General features: G+C 37.7%; 4 protein-coding genes and 1 pseudogene across 8 annotated transcripts; 2 read left to right on the top strand and 3 right to left on the bottom strand.

The window, feature by feature from the left end:
• Window positions 1-900: 900 nt before the first annotated feature.
• Window positions 901-3,293, bottom strand: LOC137728812 (polyphenol oxidase, chloroplastic-like). Its single transcript, XM_068467584.2, has one exon. It carries the CDS (start codon window positions 2,937-2,939, stop codon window positions 1,104-1,106), a length of 1,836 nt encoding a protein of 611 aa, XP_068323685.2. The 5' UTR covers window positions 2,940-3,293; the 3' UTR covers window positions 901-1,103.
• On the bottom strand, window positions 901-8,393 carry LOC137728814 (splicing factor U2af large subunit A-like; annotated as a pseudogene). Its single transcript, XR_015952543.1, has 17 exons — window positions 8,222-8,393; window positions 7,648-7,829; window positions 7,410-7,517; window positions 7,085-7,152; window positions 6,480-6,550; window positions 6,343-6,384; window positions 6,162-6,221; window positions 5,768-5,828; window positions 5,549-5,661; window positions 5,035-5,130; window positions 4,809-4,907; window positions 4,644-4,719; window positions 4,384-4,472; window positions 4,224-4,290; window positions 4,052-4,150; window positions 3,818-3,966; window positions 901-2,854 (listed from the first exon to the last, which is right to left on the bottom strand). The product of XR_015952543.1 is annotated as a splicing factor U2af large subunit A-like (transcript).
• Window positions 8,394-13,052: 4,659 nt separating this feature from the next.
• On the top strand, window positions 13,053-16,011 carry LOC137729369 (CBS domain-containing protein CBSX5). Its single transcript, XM_068468308.2, has 2 exons — window positions 13,053-13,577; window positions 13,705-16,011. The coding sequence occupies exons 1-2, from the start codon at window positions 13,219-13,221 to the stop codon at window positions 14,528-14,530; spliced, it is 1,185 nt and encodes a 394-aa protein (XP_068324409.2). The 5' UTR covers window positions 13,053-13,218; the 3' UTR covers window positions 14,531-16,011.
• Window positions 16,012-16,015: 4 nt separating this feature from the next.
• LOC137728893 (uncharacterized) lies at window positions 16,016-19,017 on the bottom strand. Of its 2 annotated transcripts, XM_068467686.2 has the most exons (4): window positions 18,515-18,953; window positions 16,842-18,322; window positions 16,597-16,687; window positions 16,016-16,498 (listed from the first exon to the last, which is right to left on the bottom strand). In XM_068467686.2, the coding sequence occupies exons 1-4, from the start codon at window positions 18,738-18,740 to the stop codon at window positions 16,302-16,304; spliced, it is 1,995 nt and encodes a 664-aa protein (XP_068323787.2). In that variant the 5' UTR covers window positions 18,741-18,953; the 3' UTR covers window positions 16,016-16,301. The 2 variants fall into 2 exon arrangements, with proteins under 2 accessions (XP_068323787.2, XP_068323786.2); XM_068467685.2 differs by having other exon boundaries at window positions 16,842-19,017.
• Window positions 19,018-23,037: 4,020 nt separating this feature from the next.
• LOC137728961 (E3 ubiquitin-protein ligase AIRP2) lies at window positions 23,038-26,699 on the top strand. 3 transcript variants are annotated; one of them, XR_011067949.2, is made up of 6 exons: window positions 23,091-23,348; window positions 24,644-24,794; window positions 24,887-24,953; window positions 25,045-25,279; window positions 25,852-26,484; window positions 26,597-26,699. XR_011067949.2 is itself a non-coding variant. In XM_068467775.2 (5 exons), exons 1-5 carry the CDS (start codon window positions 23,269-23,271, stop codon window positions 26,060-26,062), a joined length of 744 nt encoding a protein of 247 aa, XP_068323876.2. In that variant the 5' UTR covers window positions 23,038-23,268; the 3' UTR covers window positions 26,063-26,699. The 3 variants fall into 3 exon arrangements, 2 of the variants coding, with proteins under 2 accessions (XP_068323876.2, XP_068323877.2); XM_068467775.2 differs by having other exon boundaries at window positions 23,038-23,348; window positions 25,852-26,699; XM_068467776.2 differs by having other exon boundaries at window positions 25,078-25,279; window positions 25,852-26,699.
• Window positions 26,700-27,517: the final 818 nt, after the last annotated feature.

Raw genomic sequence — 27,517 nt, 5'->3', positions numbered from 1 at the left:
AGATGAGCTCCAGAGAGAGCTCGGGAGAGATTCCATAGAGCTTAGGAAGGGGACACGTGGAGCAGTGAGCGTGGAGACTTTGGATGAGGTGTGGGCCCCACGGACCATAAATATTAATATTATATTTAAAATATCTGATTAAACATTTAAAATAAAATAAAATAAAAATAAAAATAATATAAAATAGTGATTTAATAAAAAAAACATCTTTGGGATTCATAAACCCGTTAAAATTGGGGACGGATCGTTACATGTTCGATTCTCGTTAAAGGCGAATTTGAACTACATTATTGTTGGCCCATTGTAAGGCTAAGTCTATCCCTCCTGTACATAATACTGTTTGTTAAAAAAAAATTTAAAAAAAAATTTAAAAAAAAAAAAACGTTGTATTTATTATTTATTATCTACCCTAAGTCTATAACATACACAATTAATATTTTGAATAATAACATCAGGTGACAAATTATGCACAAAAAAACCTCTCATTTGGATGCGATATAATAACACGCATTTAAAACAATCTGGACCGCTAGACTAATCTGACAAATTTAATAAGGCCACGTGAGAATATTGTATTAGACAACTTTGCATCTTATTGTTGCCACTCTTCCTGTCTTCCATGGCAGGCTCCCCTTCCTAGCCACCTACCTGTTGTTTTCTAAACCAAATACAATGAGAAAACAAAATTATTAATATTAACTTTCTAAGCCAGCATCATACGATTCATACCCTCTAATCCAAATTTCCCATCAATCAAACTTACAATTATTTTCCTTTCTGCAATCTGATAGCGGGTTTGATATGTTTGATATCGAACAAAGTCTCGAAAGAAGAGGAATTATAAAGGTATTTGAAATTGACGGAGAAGAAACTCGAAAAAATCACTAACCAAGATAAAAGTAGAGTAATAAAAAGTTTAGAGAATTTATTAAAGCCAGCAGAGATGGGAGATGGAATAGCAGCGGGATACATAGGTAAACAGGGAAGCATGCATGCATGCATTGACCGAGACGACAGATCATGGTTTATTCATACGTATATACTATAGCGTGGGTTTTAACAGTTAACTCCCAGGATTCTGTCGTTAAGAATCATTACGGATATCAGTCGCAAGAAGATTGCTCGATGCTGATGCCCCCAATGCTGACCGGCCCATTCCGGTACCTTGGCACCAAAGTGACCACCACACTAGCGGCCTTATCGGCTCCCACGTCCTTCAACAACGTCGTGATTCCCAAATACAGGCTGGTCTTAAAAGTCATGCCGTGCTTGTGCGGGACATGCACAAAGCTCCCCGCAAACTCACTCTGGCTGGGCTGACTTGGCGTGTCGGCATCATCATTCACGTATACATCGAACTTCAAACCCTGGTCGCTCGGAAATTTAATGTCTCGCAAGATCAATATCTCCTCTCGTTCCGCCTTCTCCACGCCCTGCTTTGGTCTCGGCACCGCAATGCTGATCTTGGAGTCCAAAGAGAATCCACCTTTAGCTGCAGAGGACTGATCTTGGAGTCCTAAACCATCAGGTTTCGCCTTATTCGCTGGTTTACGTGCAGTTGGCTTGGTCTGGAGCCACGGAATGTCAACATTTTCGTAAGCATAGCCGAGTTTTCCAATGTCAATCGAGTCCTGGACGGTAACACTCACCAGTTCCTTCTTCTCGTCATAGAAATAAAACTCGGCGTTAAGCCAGTCATCTTGTTCCAAATTCTTGCCTCCTATTTTCTCGAGCCACAGGTGCCACATGCGGTCCACGTTGGAGTGGTGTGCAAAAAAGATTGGATCTCGAGCGGAAGAGTAGAACTTTCCCATGTCCTCCGCAAGCCACTTGGGGTCACCGGTCCAGTTGTGGACCGTATTGTGGGGTATAAGCTCAATGTTTCCTCCACCGGGGTTTGGACAGTCGCCAGCCCTATAAGGTTGCCCAAAGAATAGGCACTGGTCCTTGGTATTCATCTGCCGGTTCATGGTTTTGAGGTTATTATCTATTAGCGTTTTTGGGTCTTGGTGGACGTCTGTACCACTGTAGTTGAGGTCCAGCAAGAAATCCTTCTGCCGGTGCTTGGTGTTGCGGTAGTGGTCGTACAGAGGGGAGGCGCCGTTGTCGAGCTCAAACAATTCAGGCAAGTACATGCCATTAGGACTGTCCCAATTCCAAAATGGCAGAGCGAAAGTCGGGTCGTCAATAAGGCTACCGAGGATTCTCTCGTAGAAGAAGAGGAACCAGCGGTGGAAGGGAAAGAAGAGCCACGAATTATGAACTTGTATCTCCAGACATTTGTACCCAGCTAAGTTTTGATTAAACGCACCATCGCAATAGCTGCAATGAACATTAGCTTGGTTCCAGAAATTACGCGGGTCGTCAACGTCAAGGCCCTTCATGAGCTCAGTGGCTCTTCTGTACTTCTTTATGTAGTCAGGATCCTTGACAGCATTCTGAGCTGCTAGCCGAGTGCGGACTGAGCTTTTTGGGGGCGCTACTGGCTTGAAGGGAGTGGGAGTTTTGACTTCACTTGTTGGCGGACAACAATCAAGTCCTGTTACTTCGTCCGTAGTCTTGCCGCACGTGCTAAAGTCCGGAGGGGGAATTGGTGCACCAGAGGCCAATGGATTGGTGTCAAGACCAAGACCAAGACCTGCTCCTCCGAGACCAATTAACACATTTCTCCTGTCCATTTTATTTCTCCTGTCCTCGTCGGCCTCCGGCTTGATACTGCAGGTAGGGTTAATATTGTGAGCACCATTTGCTCCTTTGTGGCCTACAGAGCAGCTCCGCCTTCCCTTCCGATTTACACAGCTACTTTGGGAGGACAGCTTCTTTGGGAACAAATCATTAGGTCGACGGTCAATAACTGTAGTAGGGGGTGAAAGAAGCAGATGAGTGTTCATGGCTTGCATAAATGGTATGGTAGGTTGCTTGCAACAATGAACATGCATGCCCTCTTTATATAGAGGTACCAATTAGCACGAGAGATTTTTCAGTGTGACCTTCACATGATGCGGTACACCACGTGTTTCCATATAAATTGTGAGATATGTGTGTTAAAAAGTTAATAACTTAAAAAATAAAAATTTTCACCACTTGCATAAAAACACGTGGTGTACCATCCGTGTTCCCATCACAACTAAAAATTTATCAATTAGTACCGACAAGCCTCAAACAAACAACAATATTTTCTGGCAAAAGGACCACAGGCTTCTGTTTTATTTAATTGTAGTCACTTGAAAAAAGAAAGAACAGAAATATCATACATTTAAATTGAAAAATAAAAGAAATTAAAAAACATCAGTTCCAAGAGAAGGAAGTTTGCGAGAGAAAAAGTATGAAATGGTAATTTCCACGTCATGATTGACAACGAATGTATTCTTAATAATAATACTACATAATTTTTACTATATTATTATCGTGAAATTTTAATTTTCATGTTTAAAGTTTGAATTTCGTAACACTTGCATATTTCTATCGTCTTCTTCCTTTCACTTTTACGAATTCAAAACACAAAACACATTTGCTTTTAGATTTTGTTTTTTCAGGACTAGAGAGTGAGCCCAGACACAGCTCAAGACAAAAGATGCAAGAATACAAAAATGTATAAGTCAAGTTTTACAGAGATGCTATGGTCCAGATGGGTCTGTTGTTTTCTTTTTCTTCAAAAAAAAAAAAAAAAAAAAAAAAAAAAAAAAAAAACAATATCATCTCCACTAAAGTGGAGTGGGTAACTTTAGCCTCACATAAGTTCACAATAATATGATTTAAATTCGTCTTTGGCCAGAATCAAACTTAAAACCTCCCATTTACTAGTAAAGCAGAATACCATTAGACCATAGTACTAAGATGGATCCTAAATTTTTCATATGGGCTGGTCTTCAATCCACTTGTAGGTACGGCTATTTTATGTGTAGCAAAGCTTGTGAATTGTGTGAGATTAGGATAAAACCGAGTGTGATTTTCGATCTTCACGACCTGAAGTTGTTAATCTTCTTAACCTCGTTTTGTTAATTTTTAGCTTGAATACGATTGACCATAGTATTGAATAAATGTCAACTACCTCAGTCAAGCATAGGACTTTAGTGGGTGTCTCACCACTCGCCATAGTTGCCATTCCAGCTCCTAGAAGATTCAAGCCAACAACCTGCACGGCCATTTTCTACAACGAAAGACATAAGTCAACAGTGCATTCGAAAAACATTTACAACGAACCAATGATGTGTATTCCTTACCTGCATGGCTATATGCTGTTGTGCCTGTACCAAGATGTTTTCTTGCTCTGTTTTAGACTGCCCGTTGCTGTAAAATCGTTGCAAAAAGGTTCCAAATTATCTAACTTGGCTTGAATAATAAAAAGATCAGGCTTGCCCTTCAGTTTGAAAGAATAACAACCTGGCAGTAGCACGCCGGACAGTTAAAGTTTTATCACCCATTTTTAAGCCGTTGAGAGCACCGCAGGCAATGTCTGTCACAGTTGGATCCTCAAGTTCTAGAACATCAGTCGACCAGATTTTTAGGAGTGACCTCCAAGAATCATAAAACAGTATATAGGTATAAAAGAGAAAGGAGACGGCCTAAAATCAATCACTGAGAAGAAACAAACAATTGAAAAAGTAACAATCAAAATCAAAGCCAGGCTTTTGAGTATGTACCTGATAAACACAGAATCCATATCCTTTAGAGTTTCCTGTATCTTTATCCTTCACGAGGTCAAAACCACGGAGAGGTCTGCAGTGATCAATATGAAGTTAGAATATGCAACTACGGTTTTATCATAAATGAGGAATGTCAAGATTGCCGGCAATTTATGCCCATACCCAAAGGATTGAAGCAATTCTCTAATCTGAGCTTCAGTGAAGTAGTAAGGTAACCCACCCGCAAAGATACGGTCAGGTCGCTCGGCTCCACCAACGGCACTGCCAAACAAATGCAAAATTAGTACAACAGAAGACTTTTACAACTCAAATCCAAAAACTTCAAAAGTAATTATAGAGAGTATGAAACTAAAGTAGTCTTCAAATTGAAAAACCAAAATCGACCTACCCTTGTGTGAGACCAACGGCAGACAAGTTAAGGTAAGGACTTGGTTGGCTAGGACCAAGTGTTGCAGCTAGGCCTTCTTACCCTCACAGCAACCCCCTGATAATCAAAAGGAGCATGTCAACAAATAAATATTTCCTCCATACCCCACAGAGCACACAGAAAGAATGATTAAAACATTATCCAAAGATTCAGACCTAATCCCCATCATAACCAACAAATACAAATCTCAATATGTTATCTTTTTTTTTGGCATATTTATGATAATTCTCTATAAAATTGATAGGGTTCCTTACCCAAGAGAGTTAACCAACTTAACGAATTTGATAATACTGAAATTAGAAAAGCTTTAATCCAATAGACATGATAACATTTCAGTTCTACACTAGTTATGCTTCTTATTTTACCCTCACATTCTTCTTTTTACGGTACTTTACCATTGACACCTTCCCCTATGACAATTAAAAACAGATCAAACAAAAAACAAAACTATAATGATAACTTGTAATTGACATGCCTCAAATATAATCCCGTCTAATGCCATTGCATTACTTGCTTCTTCAACCGTTCTCATCTCCACAAATGCAAACTTCTTCTCATGATTAATATAGACATTTACAACCGCATGACCTGCAAGTTCAGATAACACATTGCTCTCAGATAAAACCCATGGGATCCTGAATCATGTAATACATTAAGGCGCATGTTGAACCTAGTTAAAGTGGATTACACATACTTGAACCAACAGAATTTCCTCCAATGGCAGCCATGACTTGGCCAAAGAATGTGGCAATTGTCTGACAAAAATATAACATTCCATCAAAGTCTTTTAAAGAACACAAGAAAAATACTTTGAACAAGAAAGAGGCAAACAACAATTTCAAAAATTGAAAAACATTTAATCAATATTTTGGCTTATTTGTAACCCATTGCAGTTGGCCCTGTAACAACCTACAGAAAGCTACCTTATAAGCTACCTTATATACAAAGTAAATCCCTGGATTCTAGAGTGATGACACAAATGGCATCAAACTATAGCCTAGATTCCCCGTTCATCTCAACTCCAGTATAGAGTCAAAACACTTGCTATTACTTGGGAAAGAATCCAAAACAAAATCCAGAACTATAACCTGCTCATTAGCCAAGGGAGGAAGCCGACCAACGTATACCTGACATGCATGCCTTGTAGCCTGCAAGAGAGAAATATATATACACCGCTCATCGGCCAATGAAAAAGATGCCGTTCATGTATTTATGAGAAAAATAAATTGTGCAAATTTATATATATGAACATAAATATAATAAATTTACCTGCTGAGTCATGGCTTGAGCTGGCATCAATGGAAGAGCCATCTGTAACAAGCAAAAGCATATGAAGTTATTCACAAAGAACACAAAGGAAAAATCGAACTCAAGATCCCATAGAAGCTTATACTGGTGAAACGTACATGCAACGCCCCAAAAGGTAATGAATTTTGTACCACTCCAGGCATCGTTTGGGGAATACCTGACAGTTGTCCTGCATTATTATTATTGAAGTGATAACAGAAGGACAAGTAGTATAGTTTTATGGAAAAAATATGTCACAACTACACTAGTAATGAAATCCATCTGAAAGCCCAAAAGTATCTTTTACATTGAAAAAGCTAATATTTCATACCTAAGATATACCATGAAATAATGAAGAAACAAATTCCATCATTGCGGATGGTAGGGAAATATCTGTAAGTCTACCAAATGTCAACTGTATCAGTCGAAGGAGAAGAATGTCCAGCTAATCGTTCCATTGGTTCTCCCTTGAACATCAATTGATGTAGTCATGCCAACTCAACATCGCCTTCTTACCCAAACCATAAAAGCAAACACATACAAACAACAACACAGCAACAACCAAACAACACAACAATGGCTCTCAGTTTCCAGAGTAAAACAATAAGAAAGATAACTTCTAGCATGCTCATATAAATAACAGGAGGTCAGGAAGCTATTCTCGAATGGAAAGTGCTACATATACTTTGACAAGAATTTGGTGATCGAGTAGTTAGATCCAAACCTGAAACGGAAGCATTAGGCAGCACTGACCCAACAGGTGGTGCCATGTCAAAACCACTTGTACGCTTGCTGTAGACAAAAATTTCAGCAAGATTACAATGGAGCAAAGCGGCTTTCATGACAAAATACTAATAGCATCCATTTATGTTTTAACCAGCTAAAACTTTTGAAATAGGAAATAATGTTTAAACAACATTACTCAACACTAAATGCATAACCTAAAGGAGCAAGAATGATATATTTCTCATCAACTAAAAAGACAATCAGATGTGTCATGATCAAGATAACAATATGAAAGTGAATGTTTATGTAAAAGTTTCCCGAACCTCTTTGAACGGGAACGAGAAGGAGATCTGTCCCTTGAGTGAGAACGAGAATGTGATGGTGATCTATGTCTATTCCTCCTTTCTCTATCTTGATCATAATCATGATGCCTACAAGATAAACATACAATGTAAGCAAACCTAAAGTCGAAGAACAATTTCACTTGCTAACTCCACAATGCAATTGAGATAATGCGAACAACTTGGATAAGTTTATTTCATTAAGAAGCACATGGTTAACCTGTCGAAATCTTGGTTTCTACCGCGGCGATGGCCATCGTACGAGTTTCTCCCTCTGTCAAATCTTCCACTTTTATCCTTATACTCCCGTGTATAACGGTCACCATCTTTTTCTCTATCTTGACCTCGGTCTCGCTCTCGATCTCTCCACGAGCTCTCACGTTCTGATCCACGAGAATTGTACTGAGGCAATTAAAACATCACTCAGCCATTCGATAATCGTCACACAAACATACACAACAGAAAATCGCGATCCGAAACTATGTATGCATCACTCTTTACAAATACTTCGCATTCAAATCAAGTAATTCATTTCAAATTCATCGCTTCCTCTAGGGAAAAGGGGTTCATACTCAAATATACCAAATTACTGCCTAATTTCATGCCCTAAGTGTTTAACAAACAGAAACAATAACACCTTACTCTGGAAAACCATAAATTACAACTATTTACCCAAATCTAATCCGATTCGACAAATTAACATATCGATAATGAACAAATTGACATATGAAACGAGCAAGCATAGTTTCAGAAATTGGCTTAACAAATTAACAGAACGGAAATTAGAAAAGAACCTTGCTGACGCCTTCGTAATCTGACATCGTAGCAGTCCGAATTTCAAACGAGAAGAACCCTAATTTTGGAAATTCGCTGAAACCAGAAGCTCGCGATTTGCAGGCTCTTCCGATCTGGCGATGTGAGTACCATTGGACGCGATCGCTATTGGGCCTGATTGGACGGCTCCGACTCGATGATTTTAAATCCAGGCCCCATGTAAAAAACAGTGTTTGTTCAGATAATCCCTCTATATTAAACGGGCCTAAATCAGACACTGAACTCCCACCAGTTGCCGCATTAACAAAAAAGCCCATTCGATGAATGCTTGTTATGCTCTCTTCTTTGATTGTACTGGACTTAGTTGCGTCCGAGATTTTTCGTTATAAATTTAATTTCTTGAGCAAAAATAATTACTATTGCACTCGTTCAATAATTACTATTACTCTTCCGATCTGGCGATGTGAGTACCATTGGACGCGATCGCTATTGGGCCTGATTGGACGGCTCCGACTCGATGATTTTAAATCCAGGCCCCATGTAAAAAACAGTGTTTGTTCAGATAATCCCTCTATATTAAACGGGCCTAAATCAGACACTGAACTCCCACCAGTTGCCGCATTAACAAAAAAGCCCATTCGATGAATGCTTGTTATGCTCTCTTCTTTGATTGTACTGGACTTAGTTGCGTCCGAGATTTTTCGTTATAAATTTAATTTCTTGAGCAAAAATAATTACTATTGCACTCGTTCAACGAGTGCAGTTGCACAAAAACAATTTCTATTAGAGTAATTACTACTTAACGAGTGGAATTGCTTTGTTTAACATATAAAATAATGTCATTTTAGTAATAAACTAGTTTCCACTTTGGTCACTTGGTAAACAACAAAAATAATTAGTACGCATCTTTTAATAAAAACTCAGATTCCGACTCTCCGTTAATCTAACACCTCTCATTTTAATTGCCAAATTCCATTCCAAAAATGAACCTAACCAAACTAAGGTAATGCAACCCTTAATTAGAATATGATCTGTCCCAGATTGAAAGATCTCCATAATTTGGATGAAAGTGATTTGGAGGGATCTATTCCCCTTAACCAGGTTCAGTGGATGCCGTACAAACCACGTACGTGAGCACTGACGCACCAACACATGAACATTATCAGGATTGGCTGGGACTAAATTAAAAGATTGAAAATGGCCTCCGAAAATCATGGTCGGATTTTGGACCGTCGTCCCAGGTAATTTGATGTGAGGCCGACAATCATTTTGATGATTTAACCTCTAATTTTGGACCAAGTTGAATTAAGTGACAACAAGAGAGTGATAAAAAGACATGAACATGACCAAAAGAAGTATGATTTAACAAAATAACGTGTTGTGCGAGTTTATTCTAGAGCTTTGTGCCTGATGAGATTTATTCATTAGCAAACAAAAATAAAAAGTGCGTAAAAATACTAGTGAGCGCTAAAAATGTGGTAAGTGTGCGTGATGTTAATACGTACATGTTTAAAACTGTTTTTAAAATGACTGAAAACACTTAAAGTGCTTCATGCAAAAAAAAACACGAATTATGTGCTTCTTGCATAAAATAATAAACTTTTTTTCATATTTCACTTACCATTTTTCTAAAAATATTTTCATAAAAAACGCTTTTAACTATTTTAAAGGTATTTTTAAACAAGCTTAATCTTATCGTTTGAGAGGATTAGATCAAACTTTCAAGGCAATAATCTGCTATTATATCGATATTTTATGGTTTTGGATGTGTCTCAATCATCAAGGTATATTCACGACCACGTGTGCGATGTGTGAACCATGGAAATTCATGTCCCCATGTTGATAACAAACAAAACATAAAAAATCTTGCCGCGAATTTGGAAAGATCCTTCGAAAATTCACCCTCTTTTTCTGGGGTTGTTTCTATTTCGGCTGTTAGGGAAAAACGATTTGGATATTGGAAGGTTCATGTTTACAAATGGTTTTTTTAATACAAGTGATATTTTATTGTAAATTAATTTAAACCGTAAAAGTAAAAATTTAAACTCGTAGCCACAATGTGATACATTCTTCTTAGTTAATGTAGTTATGATCTTATTTGGAACTGTGTTTTTGAAATTCAAGTTTTAGAACTGTTTTTAAAATGACTAAAAATGCTTTTAAAAAATACGTTTTTAGGTTCCAAAAGCACTAAAGTACTACACGAAGCATCAATTAGGGTAATGCTAAGAAACTAAAATTTTAAACCAACTTGTGTAAAACAAATGATATGGTTATTGATAATTGGATTATTAATTAAGTATCGATTGATGTGCTTATTTTATATTGATGACACATTATTTAGTTTTCAAATTTGGTTTAAAAATTTGGTATCCCAACGTTATCCACACCAGTTATGTGTTTTTTGCATGAAGCAATAAAGTGCTTAGCATATTCACTTGTCATTAATTAAGAATTAATTTCGAAAGTATTTTCCCTAAAAATATTTTCAGCCATTTTAAAAACACTTCTAACGAGTTACATTTATTGAAAATAAATAGTCAAGGAATGGGAAGGGGGATATTTTGATTAATAAAATGTTTTATTTGCAAATTTTTTATTTTTTTTTTGTCAACTTGTGAATTACATATTTTGGTGCTAACGTGCATGAATGCCGGCCTTGAATTGACCATGAATTTGAAGGGTTTTATGTGATTTTCTTTGGCGCAGAATAACCGCGTAGTCGTATTGACTTAAGACTTGATAAAAGATTTATACAATTGTTTATCTTTTTTCATTTATTCTTAAATTTTGGTAACAGTTTAGGAGCTTCACATAGTATTTAAACTATTACTGTAATAATATCAATACTCTCACGTCTAATTTGTACTCTCGTCAAATTATAACGTATGATCAAAATATATTTTCTTATTGATGTCTCTCTCGTGGTGTCATATTTCATATTAATTGCACCTACACATTAAAGATATTTGGCTGAAAAATAATTAGAACGTGGACCATGCAAAGATTCTATATATGTGGTTAAGGTATGTAGAATTTGTAGCCATAAACTTTGGAGTGGCTTGCCACATCAATAGAGAACATGCTTGCTTTGATATTTTTTTTTCTTTAAAAGCGGACTGGTCGGTGATTTTGTCACCTTAGTTCACATTTTTAAGGGTTGAAAAGACTCATATAGGTATTTCAACTTCTTCCTAATCATTCAACGATGAGAGAAATCGAACCTTGAACATGATGTATGGAATACAAGCCTTGAATTCATCTCCAACCACTGAGTCACCTCGTGATGGTTTGCTTGCTTAGTTCTTCAGTGACATTATCAATGTTAAGATTCTCCGATATTGTATCACACTGATCAATAATACTACACTCCAGCGTGATGATAAAATCTAAAAATGTGAAAAAATATTATTAAACGATATTTAATTGTTTATCCGATATTGTTCACTTTTAACGAAAATGATATTTTTACTCTAAAAAGTCACTTATGGTACTATTCACTTACAATTTTTTGTCATTTTGATTAAAACTCAAAGTTTTCAAGCCTTTGGCATTAGTTTTCCTTTGTTTTTAGAGTTTTTCTATTAACACCCCACATATTATTGAATGCACCCCACATAAAATATTACTTATATACTCTAATACAAAAAGACTATTTAGGCCCCATAAGATTATGAATACACCTCCAAATCATTTTTAGTGTGTATTATTTTCTTCAAGCTCTCGAAGTCACTCTCACCCGCTATTGAATTCAACGACACAATTTAATGCAATGTCATTTATCACATATCAATTTGTGTTTATAATATTTCATTCAATTGGCTAAAATTTATAGAGAGAGTTGAACGGGTTTGTTTTTAATATGCTATTGCCTGTTGGGCATATACAAAAAATAAATATTGAAAACCTCATGATGCAACTTAGGGCAACTTGTCATAATCCTCACATTATTGCTCCTTACTCGAGCAAATAGAACTGATAGTCTTCAATGTGATGGCTTGATGATGATGGACACTTCCAAAATTCTCTAGAACAATCTTTTGAATTCACTTGCTAAGATTGCAAGGGCTTTAGTCTATTTTTTGCAAAACTTGGTTTGCATTTGATGCTTTTGATCCAATTTCTTCAAATATGAAATTTAAACTCCCTAATTGATAGAAAATTAAACACTCAATTGACATAAAAATAGATGTTGATAAAGAGTTTGAATGTTAGGTGTATATTGAGAGTGTGGGTGTGAGGGTAGTATTGAAAAAAATGTGGGGTGCATTAATATAAATTTTAATTCAAAAAGTAAAAGTAGAGTTTATTAAATATGTGTGGTGTAGATGTGAATAAAACATCCCTTGTTTATATAATACCACATTTGTCAAACAGTTTTCACACGTTTACTTAGTCAAGAAAAGCCAAATATTATTTCTAAGATAATATCTTTTCTAGACACTTCTATTTTATTTTATTTTTTGGTTAGTTTTTTGTGATCTGTAATTCAGTGGCTCCCAACAGGATCCTGTCCAGATCTTTTTGTCAAGAATCCGTTAATCGTGTTTGTTCATCGTACATTGTACGGTCAGTTTTTGTCAAGTACTGTTTATATTTATTTTTAAATAAAAATATTTAAAATGATTTATGACCGCATGATATACGATGAATGAACACGATTTATGAATTCCTGAGATCCTCACAAGGATCCGGTGAGGATCCGGACTCAAGTGGCTGATCGCAACAAAACAGAAGAATCCGTGACAAATAAGAGTACGGAGATGAGTTGGCATATTCTAAGCGAGAGTCCAAATCCGTGTCTACTACGTAACAGCCGCCTTTAAATAGCCTTCCAAGTTCCAACCTCCCAAATTCACAAACAATTAAATCTCTTTTAATTCTCAAATTTAATGCTCATTTTCCTTAACAATTTCTGAACCTTCAACCCCCAAAACCTCAAGCTCTCAATCTTCTCACGTTTGATCGGTTGATTGGATTTCGGTTTTTGATCTTCAGTTTTCGACTTTGTTCGTGCATGGCACCGCGTCTGCTTTTGCAAGAAGTGTCCGATCTTTGCCTCGGGAAGCCTCCGCTAAAGTCCGTGTCGATCTCCGCCACGGTCGGAGAGGCATTGTCGGCCCTAAAGCGGTTCGGCGAGGGCAGCCTCAGCGTCTGGAGCTGTGACCACTCGGAAAAGAGCAACGTCGATATCATCTGCAGCTCTGACTCCGCGGAGGACTGCCGATGCGTAGGAAAGGTTTGCATGGTGGACGTTATATGCTTCTTGGGGAAAGAAGAGAACTTGACGTCTCCGGCTACGGCGCTCGAGGCACCGCTGGAGGTTTTGATTCCAAAAGGGTCTGGCCTTGTTAGGCACTTGGAACCACACGATAGGTTTGTTTCTTGATCCTGTGCTATTTTTATTGCTTTGTGTTAATTCGTAAGGCTTTTGATTTTTTGATTTTTTGATTTTTTGATTTTTTATATTTGGTTTATTTTGGATTGTTTTTGTAATTTTCAGCTTGGTGGATGCCATTGATCTAATTCTAGAAGGTGCACAAAACCTAGTGATTCCGATTCAAAGCCGCCGGACCACAGCGGCAAGAAAAAAGCTCCTCCCCAACCGCTCCTTCAACACCCTCCACAACCACCGTGAATACTGCTGGCTCACACAAGAAGACATCATCCGCTACCTCCTCAACTACATAGGAGTCTTCAGCCCCACCTCAAACACCCCCATCAACTCCCTCCAAGTCATCGACAGCGAAAACTTCCTAGCCGTCCATTACGACGACCCTGCCTCTGCTGTATTGCCCCTCATTTCTCAATCCCTCGTCCAGCAAACTTCCGTTGCCATTCTTGACGTGGACGGCAGGGTAATCGGAGAGATCTCCCCGTACACCCTCAACACCTGCCACGAGTCCGTGGCCGCTGCCATTGCCACGCTTTCCGCGGGTGACCTGATGGCGTACATTGACTGCGGTGGCCCGCCAGATGAGCTGGTGCAGTTGGTGAAAGAGAGATTGGAGGAGAAGAAGTACGGGGCGTTTTTGGAGCTAATGGAAGAAGAGTCAATGTCATATTCTTCTTCTTTCTGTTCAACGTCTTCGGATGAAGAGTTTGGGTGGGGAAGGAGATCCGGGGGAGGTTATTCGGCACGGTTAGTAAGGAGGTCGGAGGCGATTGTGTGCTATCCGTGGAGCTCCTTGGTGGCGGTGATGGTTCAGGCGCTTTCGCATCGCGTGAGTTACGTGTGGGTTGTAGAAGAGGATGCAACTTTGTTCGGCACTGTTACCTTTGCAAGCATGTTCAAAGTCTTCCGGGAAAGTCTGAGGTCTTTGGCATAACCCTGGATCAAGTTTTTCTTCTTTGTGCACATTTTTTGCGGTATGTGCATTCGTCATTCATAAAATTTGACCTAATATTATAATAATAATTAAGTGGCGGTAAAAAAAAAAATCTCTATAAAAGTTAAATTAGTACGCTTGGGATTCAAAAATATTGTATATTGTATATTTGGATGATAAAATGCTAGGAATGTTCACAAGAATCCATAGAAAATAACAATAATACGTGCAAGACTGTGGACCTAGAGTTCTTGTGGACCTGGAGTTCTTGTGTCCAAACAATTTTCAAGTACACATGGACCAACTCAAAAGAATGATATTCCCCTTCACAACATTTGTATATCTCGCTTATTAGTGATGAGCTAGAATATCGCTACAACATATTGAGAACGACACACGGAAATTAAAACATTATAGACAACAAAAATACGTGAAGGGGAACTATCTTATTCCACTATAGCAATCCAAATCAAGATAAGTAAAGGAAAATGGAATGGAAACGAACTTCTTCGCATCAATATCAGGAATGTTACTCCTTGCATCATTCTCGGCAATCACCTACGCACAAGTTCAGATTCGAACACAGTTAATATATCCGGCTAATTGAATGCAAGATAGTTGGTTCTTGTTTGAATGAATGGCTGAGGAAGGAAAACACATTTGATACGGGCTGAATTAGCTGAAGGTGGTGATGCAATGGCTGCGGATCTTCGGTTGCATGGAAGTATGCCGAATTAGAATCAGCGGGGTCTTATGCTTCCTGATGATTTCATATTTCAATACACTACAAATGCAATGGATGCTGTGATCAATCTTCAGCTGACAGCGCGCGGGGATGCAATGGCAATACTTCATGATTTTAATAACCCACGGATTGTGAAAGTCTGGCGGATCACTGTTGAAAGGGATCGGTACGATAGAGAGGATGGATTCATCTTAGACTGTATAATAGTGTCCGGCATTTGAGCAAGATTTGCTTCCGCAGGTCTATGCTGTCGATTATTTGGAGTTGCCTCCTCTGACAGTGGCGTATGCATTTCGGTACATTTGCTTTCAGCATGGGAATCCTCGTAATAAGAGTTCGCCATGAACCCATGGCGAACTCTTATTATGAGTTGTAGAAAAATAGAATGTATAGATGTAGCCGTTCACGGTGATGGTGGCCCTCCTCCATTTGGTGGCGAAGATGTTCATGGTGGCCCTCAAATTGGTGGTGGTGACTTTCATGGTGCTGATCCTGCAATTGGTGGTGCTGGCGTTCGTGTTGCTCATCCTGCATTTGGTGGCGGTGATGTTCATGGTGGCCCTCAAATTCATGGTGATCGCGATGCCGATCCTGCAATTGGTGGTGGTGATAATTTCCTTGACTCACACTCCTAAAGTGGTGGTTGTAATAATTCTTCCAATGTTGTCACAGATGCCTTGATGTATGCAATCGATAAAGAAAATAAGGATGACGATGTTTTTCTTCGTGTGACCCAGATGTTGATCCGACCACCTGATTAATCATTGTAAATTTACCATGCTCCTTCAAACTATTTTACATAAAAAAAAGGTAACATCCTCACGATCAACCTATTACATATGTAATTCTCCAATGTGATAAACTTTCTTCCATCTTCACTTGTCCATCACCTTTTTTTCTTATTATCTATACACATGCATCAAAGAAGCACCGTCTGCATAATTTCGCGCATGGAGAGCCTACAGGGACACAATTTGGAAAACGAAATGGAGAAACCGATGCAACAACGTATTGTTTCAGGTTTAGTTAAGAGTAAAGTCGCCTACTGCCAAGCTCCGACGCACACGATGATAAGGCTTCTCTCACGTGGACATTGTTCGAATCCATCTTGAGTGCATCTTCATACAGCCTCTTTGCCTGCTGTAGTAACTTCACCTTCTCTTTACCATTGCTAGGCCGTAGGCGGGATCTTTGCTGTAGTGCCACACCCCATCGAAGCAGAGCTGCAATTACAGGTTTTCGAAATCCAAATAGAATCAAATATTTTATGACTATCTTCCAAAAAATTATGACAATGAGGAGAGAGAGACCAGAAACATACCATTTGGTGCATAAACATTTCCCTTTGACATCATGGCATTGAACTTATCGATTGCAGCCAAGAACAGTTCGTCAGCATCAAAAGCTGCTTCCTGAAATCCACAGAAGAAGGGGTTTAAAGCCTAATTCAACCGACGATAATCTGGCTTACTCAACTGAGCAATTTTAAACAGTTCCTCAACCCTCATTGAAGAACAATTCTTTTTCAAGATAAATGAAAAAAAAAAATTGTTAACAAGTTCTTACCGGCCCGATATCTGCAATCAACTGCGCACGGAAGGTGAGAGCAAGACCCCAATTATATAGGGCTCTCGTATCATTCCCGTCAATTGATAACGCCATTCTATACCTTCTGCCTGCTTCCACAAGAAGTTCCTCACACTCTTCACACACAATAATGAGGAGTGATGCAATGTCATCTTTACTGGTGACTTTATCCTGAATTCTAATCCATTTCTCAACAGATAAGGGGTCACTTCTCGAAAGATGCATTCTCAACTCGCGACTAATCCTTAATTTTAATTCTCCATGAAGAAGGCAAGTGTTGCCCAACTGGCCCACTGCCAGCAAACTCATGGGCTTCATAGATATGGCTTTGGACAGCAACTTGGCTGACCTGTACAATACTATCTCTGCACGCTCTTCATTGTGTCCGACCCTTACAAATTCCTTGGCTTGTTTTAGAAGATCATTAGCTTCCGTAACATACCTATCAAACAATATATCATCCGAAACCAACGAAGATGAAAGGGAAGGTAGTTCACTCTCATGTCCAGACAGGTGATCAGCCAAATGAGAATCGTCATTGCGATTTACATGCTCTTCTCTACTATGAGACTCATAAGTTCCATTCACATTTTTCCCCCTGATATTAGGTGGTCTGTAAACCCCATTAGATTGCTTCAGCATTTGTTCTTGTACAAGGGAAGCTTTATTGTCCATCTGTTTTGTTCTGACACCGAAATCTACAGAATCAAGTAGACTTTCAGGGGATTCCCACGTTTCAGTGTGATTATTATGATCCATCTTCAAAGACACGTGACTGTTGCTCGTGAATTGCAATCCATTATTCTGGTAATTAAACTCTTTTCCAGATGTAGATCTGTTAGGACCCCCATCCACCTCCTCTGAACTCAACGTATTATTTTCAAAAGCAACGTTGATTCTTCCATATCCAGCCTCATCAAAACCAGACTTATTAAACACTTCTTGAGAATGAACAGAACCGAGAACCACTCCTTTAACAGAAGGCACTGGATCATTCCCTCGAGCTTGATCATCCATCACTTTCTCCGTAGTCTCTCGCTTAACATTGTTTTTCACTCTACCAGACTTCGAATCAGCCAATTTGTCTTTGAATAAACCTCCGATGTACTGGAACAACTCGTATCCAATCCCAACGGGCTCTTTCTTTCTTTTACTCGCCTTTTTGCTCTCAGCTAACTCAGCACTGAACTTGCCCAAATTTTTAACAGACTCATCAGTAACATTCCTAGCATTCGACACCGACAAACTAATACTTTCAATGACCTTTACATATCTTCCCAAATCAGTAACTGTAATTTCTCTCGAATCAATAGCTTTCTGTATATCATACTTCAAATTACCAACTTCAACATGGAAATCGTCGAAAATTTCCACCAATTTCCTCAATTTATCAGAATTAGCAATTAAATTTTCTTCCTTTCCCCTTCTCTTATCTCCAATTAAGCTCACTTCACCAACACCTTCACTACGAACAAATCCAAATGAAAACCCAATTGCGAAAACTAAAACCGAAGCTGGAAACACAACAATAGAAGAAACCCTAACCCTAGAAATGGCTAAAGCACACACAAGGCCTAACAGAAACACGAAAACATGCTTTTGATCGTCGACTCCGATAGAGTTCAGAAATTGACGAAACTGATCGGACTCACCAGAGGGACCCGGGTCGCCGGCGAGTGTGAAGTCATCCCACCCGCCGTAAGAGTCAGAAGCACACCGAGCTCTGACGGTTCCGGGATTGCAAGACCATTTTCTGCGAGAAATGTGAAGAAAGTTCTGGTTTTCCCGAGAAGGTGACGGAAAATGGAAGATGAAAGCCGACGGCGAGGATTGAGGATTCAAAAAATTGATGGTGAAGTGGGAAATCAGGGTTTTCATTGGGAATTCCGAGGAGGGGTACGGGCTGTACGGACGTCCGCGCTGCTATCTTGCACGGCAACAACGGCTGAGCTTCTTCAACTCTCGCAGTCCTGAGCTGAGTGAGTGCACAGTAAATTGATGCGCTTGAAATTATATGGGCATTTTGTGAATACACAGATGGTGGTGGGCACTTTTGTCAGTTCGGTACTCTTAGTTTTAGTTTCTCACGACTTGGTTCATTTCATCGGCATTTGGCTTTTGGCTTTTCCGATTTGTAACTAAGTCGCTTTCTTTTTTAGGGGACAGCGAAACCGGACACAAAGAAGCATTAATTTGTAATTTCATATTTTTTACATAATATTTTATAATGTTTGCACAATAATTGACGTTAAAATATAAGATGACAAAAAGTTCATAAAAAGTCTCATTTTAACAGAAGCTCTTTACCATTTCTCATTAGACCAAATTTTAGTTAGTATCGTGTCTTAAACTTGAATGGAGGTAATTTTTTTTTTTTTTTCAAAAGAGAAATACTAAAGGGATTCTTTATGGACTGTCTGCCACCTCGAGAAATACTAAGGGGACTCTCTCAAAAGTGGGACTCTCCGACTTTCTATCACTTCATTTTTTTGCACAATATTTTATAATTAACATTAAATTATGAGATAACAGAGAATTCACACTTTAAAATAATTTTCTTAGCGTTTCTCTTTTCAGATATGTGAATGATTTTTAACAAAAGTGATGTTCCAAATCTAAAAGCAATGATAGTCTTTCCATGGATTTCATAAGCCGAAGTTAACGGGGAATGATTTCCCAACCACCAAATTAAAACTTGAATTGGCAGCAATGATGCTAATTATGTTATCATCTATTAACATCCAAATTGATCCATTTTCGCTTTGTTGGAACTTGGAACATATAGATCATTGCAACGAGTTATATCTAGTATTAAAGTTTTTGCAACTGCCGAGTAATTGAAATGAATTTGAGTCATGTTCGTTGTTTGTTGTGTCAAAATGTTCGATTGACATGACTGAACAATATGAGTTTTGAATTTACAATAGAATGAGTTATCTAATCCATCTTTATACACAAGTTATAAACCATGTTTTATATGTCATTGTCAATCCAATTTTATCCCTCAATCCTATGCAGCCGACCAAACAAACCTTCAATAAAAAGAGACTATAAACATATAATAAACCCATTAATTGACAAACTGAGGCTCATCAAATTATAAATGGAGCTTATATATTAAGAATCAAAATACAATACTTGCAAAGGGAATACTAATTTGACTAACATAAAGATATTGCACGAGAAAAAAAAAATCGGATTCTATCCTTTTTAAATTTCCTTCTCTCATCTCCTTTCTCACTTTTTCCTTTGTCTTTTCTTTTTATAAAGAAATCAATATAAAATGTTAACGTAGTTTAATCGTGATAATTCAAATAGGAAAATACTAAATAAAATAAAACTTTAAATGGAAGAGAATCTTGCTCTGAAAAGACACAAAGACACAAAAAATCATAAGAAATCTGATGTAACGACAAACTCAACTGTTAGCACACAAATGGGTAATATGAGGGCTATGATATAGAAGATGATCACCAAACCTATACTTACTTTATTCGTGTGTGTATATATATATTTATTATCCGTCGCCAAACTTTTTTAGTTTGGTGTCTAATTACGCTCAATCTCAATCTTCTCCCAAACCACAAATTTGGAACAAGATGTGGAAAACACACATGCACCCATCATAATATGGCAAGTCTTTTCAATACAATTCAAGTAATAGTATTAGTAAATACATCAAATCAAGTACGAGAAAGGCTGTATGTGGTCTGATATTCTTATGGATCAAAATTCTCTCCCCTCAATTATAGTTTCGAACTCTCTTATCTCTTTTTAATAATAACAAAATTTTCATGAAAAAAAAAATATAAAAGAGACTAGGTTAGGTGGATTATATTTGTAATCGGTATTGATTACCCCGTATTTGATAATGAGATTGCATTAAGCACGTCCTAAAACTTGAGTTGATAGAGCAAAGACTCAATCACAATGAATGAGTAGAGAAATACGACTAAAGTCTAACCTTAAATATTGTTAGGTTTAAAACTCACTAACCTTCATGCATGCACTCACGCGTGTGCATAAGACATTTTTTTGAATCATTATGTGCTACGTGCGACTTACATATTTTAAATGTATTTATATGCGTGAATTGATAAAAGGATAGTCAAATATTTGAAGTAAATAAATAATCTTAGATCATATTAGAAAAAAAAAAAACCTCATACAAACCAATCAAAGCAGCTTAATTCGCATAATAAAATCGACCTTTCAATTTTCATCTACATTCTATTGAATTTACGTTAAGAATAGAGAAAATAATATTTAATAAATAACTGATTGAATTATATTATTGCTAGCTCATTATGAGGCTAAGCTCACTGTCACATCCCCGCCCGGGGCGGATCACTTACCGTAGCACAATATTGTCCGCTTTGGGCTTACCATTCCCTCACGGTTTTGTTTTTGGGAACTCACGAGCAACTTCCCAGTGGGTCACCCATCATGAGATTACTCTAGCTCCCTTCTCGCTTAACTTCGGAGTTCCTACGGAACCCGAAGCCAGTGAGCTCCCAAAATGCCTCGTGCTCGATAAAGATGAGAATATACATTTAAGGATTACTCCCCTGGACGATGTGGGATGTCACAATCCACCCCCCTTAGGGCCCGACGTCCTCGTCGGAACACCACGACCAGGGTTAGGTTATGATACCAAATGTCACATCCCCGCCTGGGGCGAATCACTTACCGTAACACGATATTGTCCACTTTGGGCTTACCATTCCCTCACGGTTTTGTTTTTGAAAACTCACGAGCAACTTCCCAGTGGGTCACCCATCATGAGATTGCTCAAGCTCCCTTCTCACTTAACTTCGGAGTTCTTATGGAACCCGAAGCCAGTGAACTCCCAAAAGGTCTCGTGCTAGGTAGAGATGAGAATATACATTTAAGGATCACTCCCCTGAGCGATGTGGGATGTCACACCCTCCTTCATCCTCCTTAGTGTAGATAATATCGTTTATTAAAAAAAAACATTTGATAACTAATTTAATTACATTATTATGCGCGTGCGAAATACTTTTTTTATAACCGGCATTACACGTCTCTTAATGTATTGAACGTGTTTAAAAATAGAGAGAATAATATTGAACGAACAATTGATTAAATCACATTATTGCTAGTCTATTGTGAGGTACTAATTAAAAAAACGTACAAAAAGAATTATTAAAAAACACTATTAAAATGACAAAAATACCCCTACATTATTTGATGCATTGTTTTGGGTTACTTCTTAAATTTTTTGTTTTGGGGTCTTTTTGTCCAAAACTTTTTAGTGAAGCTTGTAACCCCAAAAAAAAATGTTGTTGGCTTTATATATAAAGATATGGTTTGAGAGATACATAAGCATAACTACATTGGTGGACTCCGTTTATCCACTTGAATTGAACCATTTATATGTAGGTTAGATTAATTTAATGCATAAAGTCTCAAATCATTTGAAGTTTAGATATTTATGAACGGAAAAATTGTTAGTATATTGTACATAACGAGAGAGTTTTAACGCGACTATCATATTATAACTGTATCATGTGATGTTACAATTTTATAATAACACATTTCTTTATTATTAACAACCATTTATTATTGTCATTTAATACTACGGTCTATTGATATTCTTCTTCATCCAAGTGAAAGGTCTTAGGTTCAATTATTACTAAAAACAAAATTGAACCACATCTGTTGTACCGGCCCGTGTTTCCAATACATTAAAAAATTTCTCGTATGTGAAACCTTTGTATTACAAATTGTTAGCATGTGTTTCGATTTTGTTTCTCTAAACAATATCACTTGAATCACACGTCACTAACAATACGTGATAATGTGACAACTGTATCAAAAACTTCACCTAATTTTACCAACCCCAAGAGGTTAAAAAAAAAAGAAAAATAAAAGATAAAATTAAGAAAGGGTAATTTTGAAAATAGATGAAGTGGGAGGGGCAAAAGTAGAGGAGAAGGCGGGTGTAACGATCATCACATCGGTGCGTGGAGGAAAAGCTAACGAGTAGAAAGGGAAGGGGAAAAGTGGCAGACAAAGGCCAAAGGGAGTGGACATAACACCCGTGAAATTTTCGACGCTATTCCCTTTTTTTTTCATAAAAAATAAATTATATATAATTCTTTTATTACGATTACTTTTAAATAAATATTTTGAGTTGGGCGGACACGTGTCCAGGCGCGGTCTCGTCTTCGTTTTCAAGAACACCATAGAAGCAACACGAAGGCTGAGGCGACTGCAAAAGAAAAGGGAGAGAGAGAGAGAGTGGAGAGAGAAAGCGAGGGTTTTTGGGAGTGGGAAGGGAAAAAAATTAGGGTTCTTCTTGGAGGGGCTGATTGAACATTTCTCTATCTCTTTCGGTTTGTAATTATTTCAAATTTTTAAAAGAAATTTGGAAAATTTGGAGATGTACATAGCCTCAATGCGAAAGTCGTTCAAGGACTCTCTGAAAGTTCTTGAAGCTGATATTCAGCATGCAAATACTCTGTAAGTAATCGTCTCTCTGTTTTTTTTTAACGGGTTTTTCTAGTTTTGATGTTTTCTTCTGAAAAATTGCTTTTATTTAATTATTATTATTATTTTTGGGTAATATTGTTCTTGAATTCGAATGTTAAAGGTTTAAACTTTAACTCCATTTTTATTCTTATTTCATGTTGGAAATGTAAGATTTTTTACATTTCAGTTTGTTTATTTTGATTTATTTACTTTTTGATCGTCAATTTATTTATGTTTTAGTTACTAAACTGCTTAAAGATCAAATTTTTGCTCTGTTTAGTTATTATTATTTTTTTTTTCTGGAAACAATGGCAGAATCACAAAGCTTTAATTTTTTTCTATTTTTATAAAAAAATCAAGTTTCTTCTCTTTCATTTGTAATTTCTGGGTCTTTTTCATAAAAATAAATAAATAAATAAATAGTTGACAATTAGTTTGCACTGACAATATGATTCTGGGAAAGCAATTGTTTAAGTAGATATTTATTGGTGCATTATCCTTATCTTGATGAATTGTGAGTGAGCATTAGCAACCGAACCAAAATTGTCAGCGATTAAATAAGTTCACGTGGCCAATGGGTTCCACCTGCTGGCTGCTGCATTTAATTATTTGTGCATTATTATTGGAATGTAATGTTTAGTGTCATTGTTTTGAATGCTATATATGCTTGGTACTGTATGATCGTTTTATTCTGTGCAGTTTTTCGTGTTCTACGTTGTTTTGAGAACTTGGGTGGTTACACTGGCAAATAGATGATTTGTGAAAAACGTGCTTAATCATAGTTCTTAATAGAATGCTGCAATGATAAGCTCGATTCACAAGATGGTTTTATCGATAGAGACTAGTTGGATTGGTATCTTTTAGGCCTAATTGGATTATTAGTCCTGTGGTGATTGGATAATTGGAAGATAGTCCCTGTGCCAAAAAGACTAGGATTTAAGCCCCAGTGGTGAAGTCTGTAAGGATTTATGCCCAAAATTGAAAATTCCGTCAATTTTTTGATAATGAGTAGCGCGTGAGCCTACCCCACGTGCTAATAATTAACAAAAAGTAGACGGAATTTTCAATATTGGGCATAAATCCTAACAAACTTTACCACAGAGGCTTAAATCCTAGTTTTTTACCACATGAGCTATTTTCCAACTAGCCTATCACCACGGAGACTATTAATCCAATTAAGCCTATCTTTTATGACTTGATGATAAATTCTGTGATCTTGGTAGTTTAATCCAATAATTAGTTTTCTGTTTCTATTTGAATTCCTTATGTGGAAATGTGAAGTGCAGGGCCTCAGATTTTCCGAGGGAGTATGATGGTGCCTGTGTTCAGATGAGAATGTCATACAGTCCAGCCGCTCATCTCTTCCTTTTTCTGGTGCAATGGACTGACTGCAACCTCGCAGGAGCCCTTGGGCTGTTAAGAATTCTAATTTACAAGGTTGAAGCTTGTAGCTTGATTAGCTTCTGTTTCTTTGAGTTAGATTCCAATCATGGATGTGGGCGACCGCCTCATTTTTGCTTATGCCACAGGTTTATGTGGATGGCTCGACCACCATGTCTACCAAGGAAAGGAAAGCAAGCATCAGAGAGTTCTATGGTAAATTTCTGATTTCACAACTTTTACTTTTTGGTTCTTGTTGAGCAGGTAAAGGGTTTATTTTCCTACTGATGCCTCATTTTGTGGGCAGCTGTTATTTATCCATCTTTATTGCAACTTCAAGGAGGTGTCACCGATAGTGAAGATAAAAGGCAGAAGGCAATGTGCCTGGAAAGGTATCGCAAAAGAGATGATGAGGAAAGTCGACAGTGTTCAGATATAGACATTGAAAGAGAAGAGGAATGCGGTATATGCATGGAGACAAATAGTAAAATTGTATTGCCCAACTGCAACCATGTTTTGTGCCTGAAATGTTACCGTGATTGGTACTCTCTCTCTCTCTCTGACCTTATTTAAACATTAAAGTTTGCCTGCTCCTCTATATTTCTGGTAATTTTTTTCGGAATGTTTTGAATCTTGCTCATAAATTATGTTGCTTTGAGTATCAAAAGTTGATAAGACTCTGAGCCCTGCTTTAGATTAAATTGAATGTAGGAATGATTGTAATGTCGACTTGCGGCTACTTGGTTCAGTAGATAGGTTGCAGAAGCATCTCCCCAACTATTTTCCTGTGGGTGTGGGATAAGAACTTTTCTAGACCTCTCACTGTTGCTCTATACTTCGTCGTTTGTTAAGACTCACTTACACCCATCATGGTTGTTTTGTTGGCAATTGAATCGAGAAAGAATGAGAAACCTTGTACCACGGGTTTGCCATTAAAAGTTGAGCCAGTTGTCGTCGCCCAAGTCCTAAACTTCATATGGTGTATTTTCTATGGTTCTAGCTTGTACTCTTAAATTGATTTGTTCGCTGACGAGATGAGTATTTCTTTTTTCTGGTTCATTTCTCTGTATACATGAATATGAGCGAGACTAACGCTCAGTTGACATATTTGCAGGCGTACAAGATCTCAGTCGTGCCCTTTCTGTCGTGACAATCTTAAAAGAGTGAACTCAGGCGATCTCTGGGTCTACACCGACAGCAGGGACATAATTGACATGGAAACAGTGATGAGGGAGAATCTCAGGAGGCTTTTCACGTATATAGATAAGTTGCCCCTTATTACACCGGATAACCCTTTTGACTCGTATGATTCCCACCTAAGGTGATCAATGCGGTCCAAAACCAGTCCCCCGTGGCAATTTAATGGACTAGTTTCCTTTCTTTTGATTACATAAGGACCGAAAATTCATTCGGCAGGTGTAAGATCTTCCCACTTCTGTTCGGAAGACCCAGCCTGAGTTATTGTAGGCTGGCGGGTGAAGTTGAGGAGTTTATAAATTGTGTGGGGTAAATTTGTACATGCTTGTACAGCTTTGAAGTTGGCTTAGTTTTTTACATACAAGTCCTTTCCTTGTTTCGAATTGAGTGGTATGGACGGAGGAACGGATGGAGGAATGTTGTGAGAATTTCGAGTTGATACTGAGTTCATGTTTCTTCGTACCAAGTTGCGACCGATATACCTAACACTTTGGAGATGGATGGGCTTCAACTGTGTTTATTGTTCCTCAAATAATGGACAACTGAACTGGTAAGTAGACTGTTGTTTTCATGGGCACGTATGGGCCTATTGTTCTCATCATTTTGGTTTGTTAGCATATATTCATTAGTGCATGCTTTGAAACAAGTAAAAGTGCTTTCAGATAACTAGAAGCAGTTTTAGCCGTGTTTGTCGCTCTTTTGGAAAAGCGTCTATTTTCACGGGGCATTTCGATTTCAAATAAGAATCTTCTTGTGCTTCGATAAGCGTTTATGAATTGAAGGTTTTATAGACAAGAGTACTATCTATAAAAGCATTGCTAATGTACACATGGGTGGGACCCTTCTGCCAACCTGGGTAGTATGAGTGATTGACCATGGAGATGTGATCTTTTTTTGTGAGGATTCCAGGATCTTTTAATTATGTAATTTCGTCGTACATCATGTGGTTGTAAATCATTTTAATTATATTATTTAAAATTGAACATAAACAGTACCTGATGAAAACTGACTGTAAGATGTACGATGCATATACATGATTAAAGGATTCTTTGAATCCTCACACAGAGGATCCGGCGAGTATCCTATCTCTTGACCATGTATGAGGTTATACGAGATCATCTTCAACTGAAGGGTTCAGAGGGTTGAAAATAACCTGAAAATCGTCTTCAACTAAAGGTCAGGCTAAAGGGTTTGTGGGTCCTATTGGACAAGACAAAGGCCAAAGGGCCTATGGTCCTATTTAGGCTTGGCAAACGGGTCGTGTCTATCGTGTTCGTGTCGTTTTCGTGTAACACCTGTTATCTTAACGGGTCGTGTCGTGTCACACCCGTTATCTTAACGGGTCCTTAACAGGTCGTGTCACTTTACCCAACGGGTAAAGTGACCCGACCCGTTATGACCCGTTATGAAAAAAATATATTTTTTTACAATTTGCACATACCACACATTGCGACATAACTATTACTTGAAAACATTAAAACATTTCTCGTTCAAGTACTATATCTACACTCGAAAATGAAAGCCTAATAAAAAAAATAATACATACACTACTAATCTATTACAAATATTAAATGTATATAATT

Source organism: Pyrus communis, chromosome 10 (assembly GCF_041283825.1).
Source record: "Pyrus communis isolate YQ-2024b chromosome 10, ASM4128382v1, whole genome shotgun sequence".
Taxonomy (NCBI): Eukaryota; Viridiplantae; Streptophyta; class Magnoliopsida; order Rosales; family Rosaceae; genus Pyrus; species Pyrus communis.
This window is presented reverse-complemented; position numbering and strand designations above follow the sequence as displayed.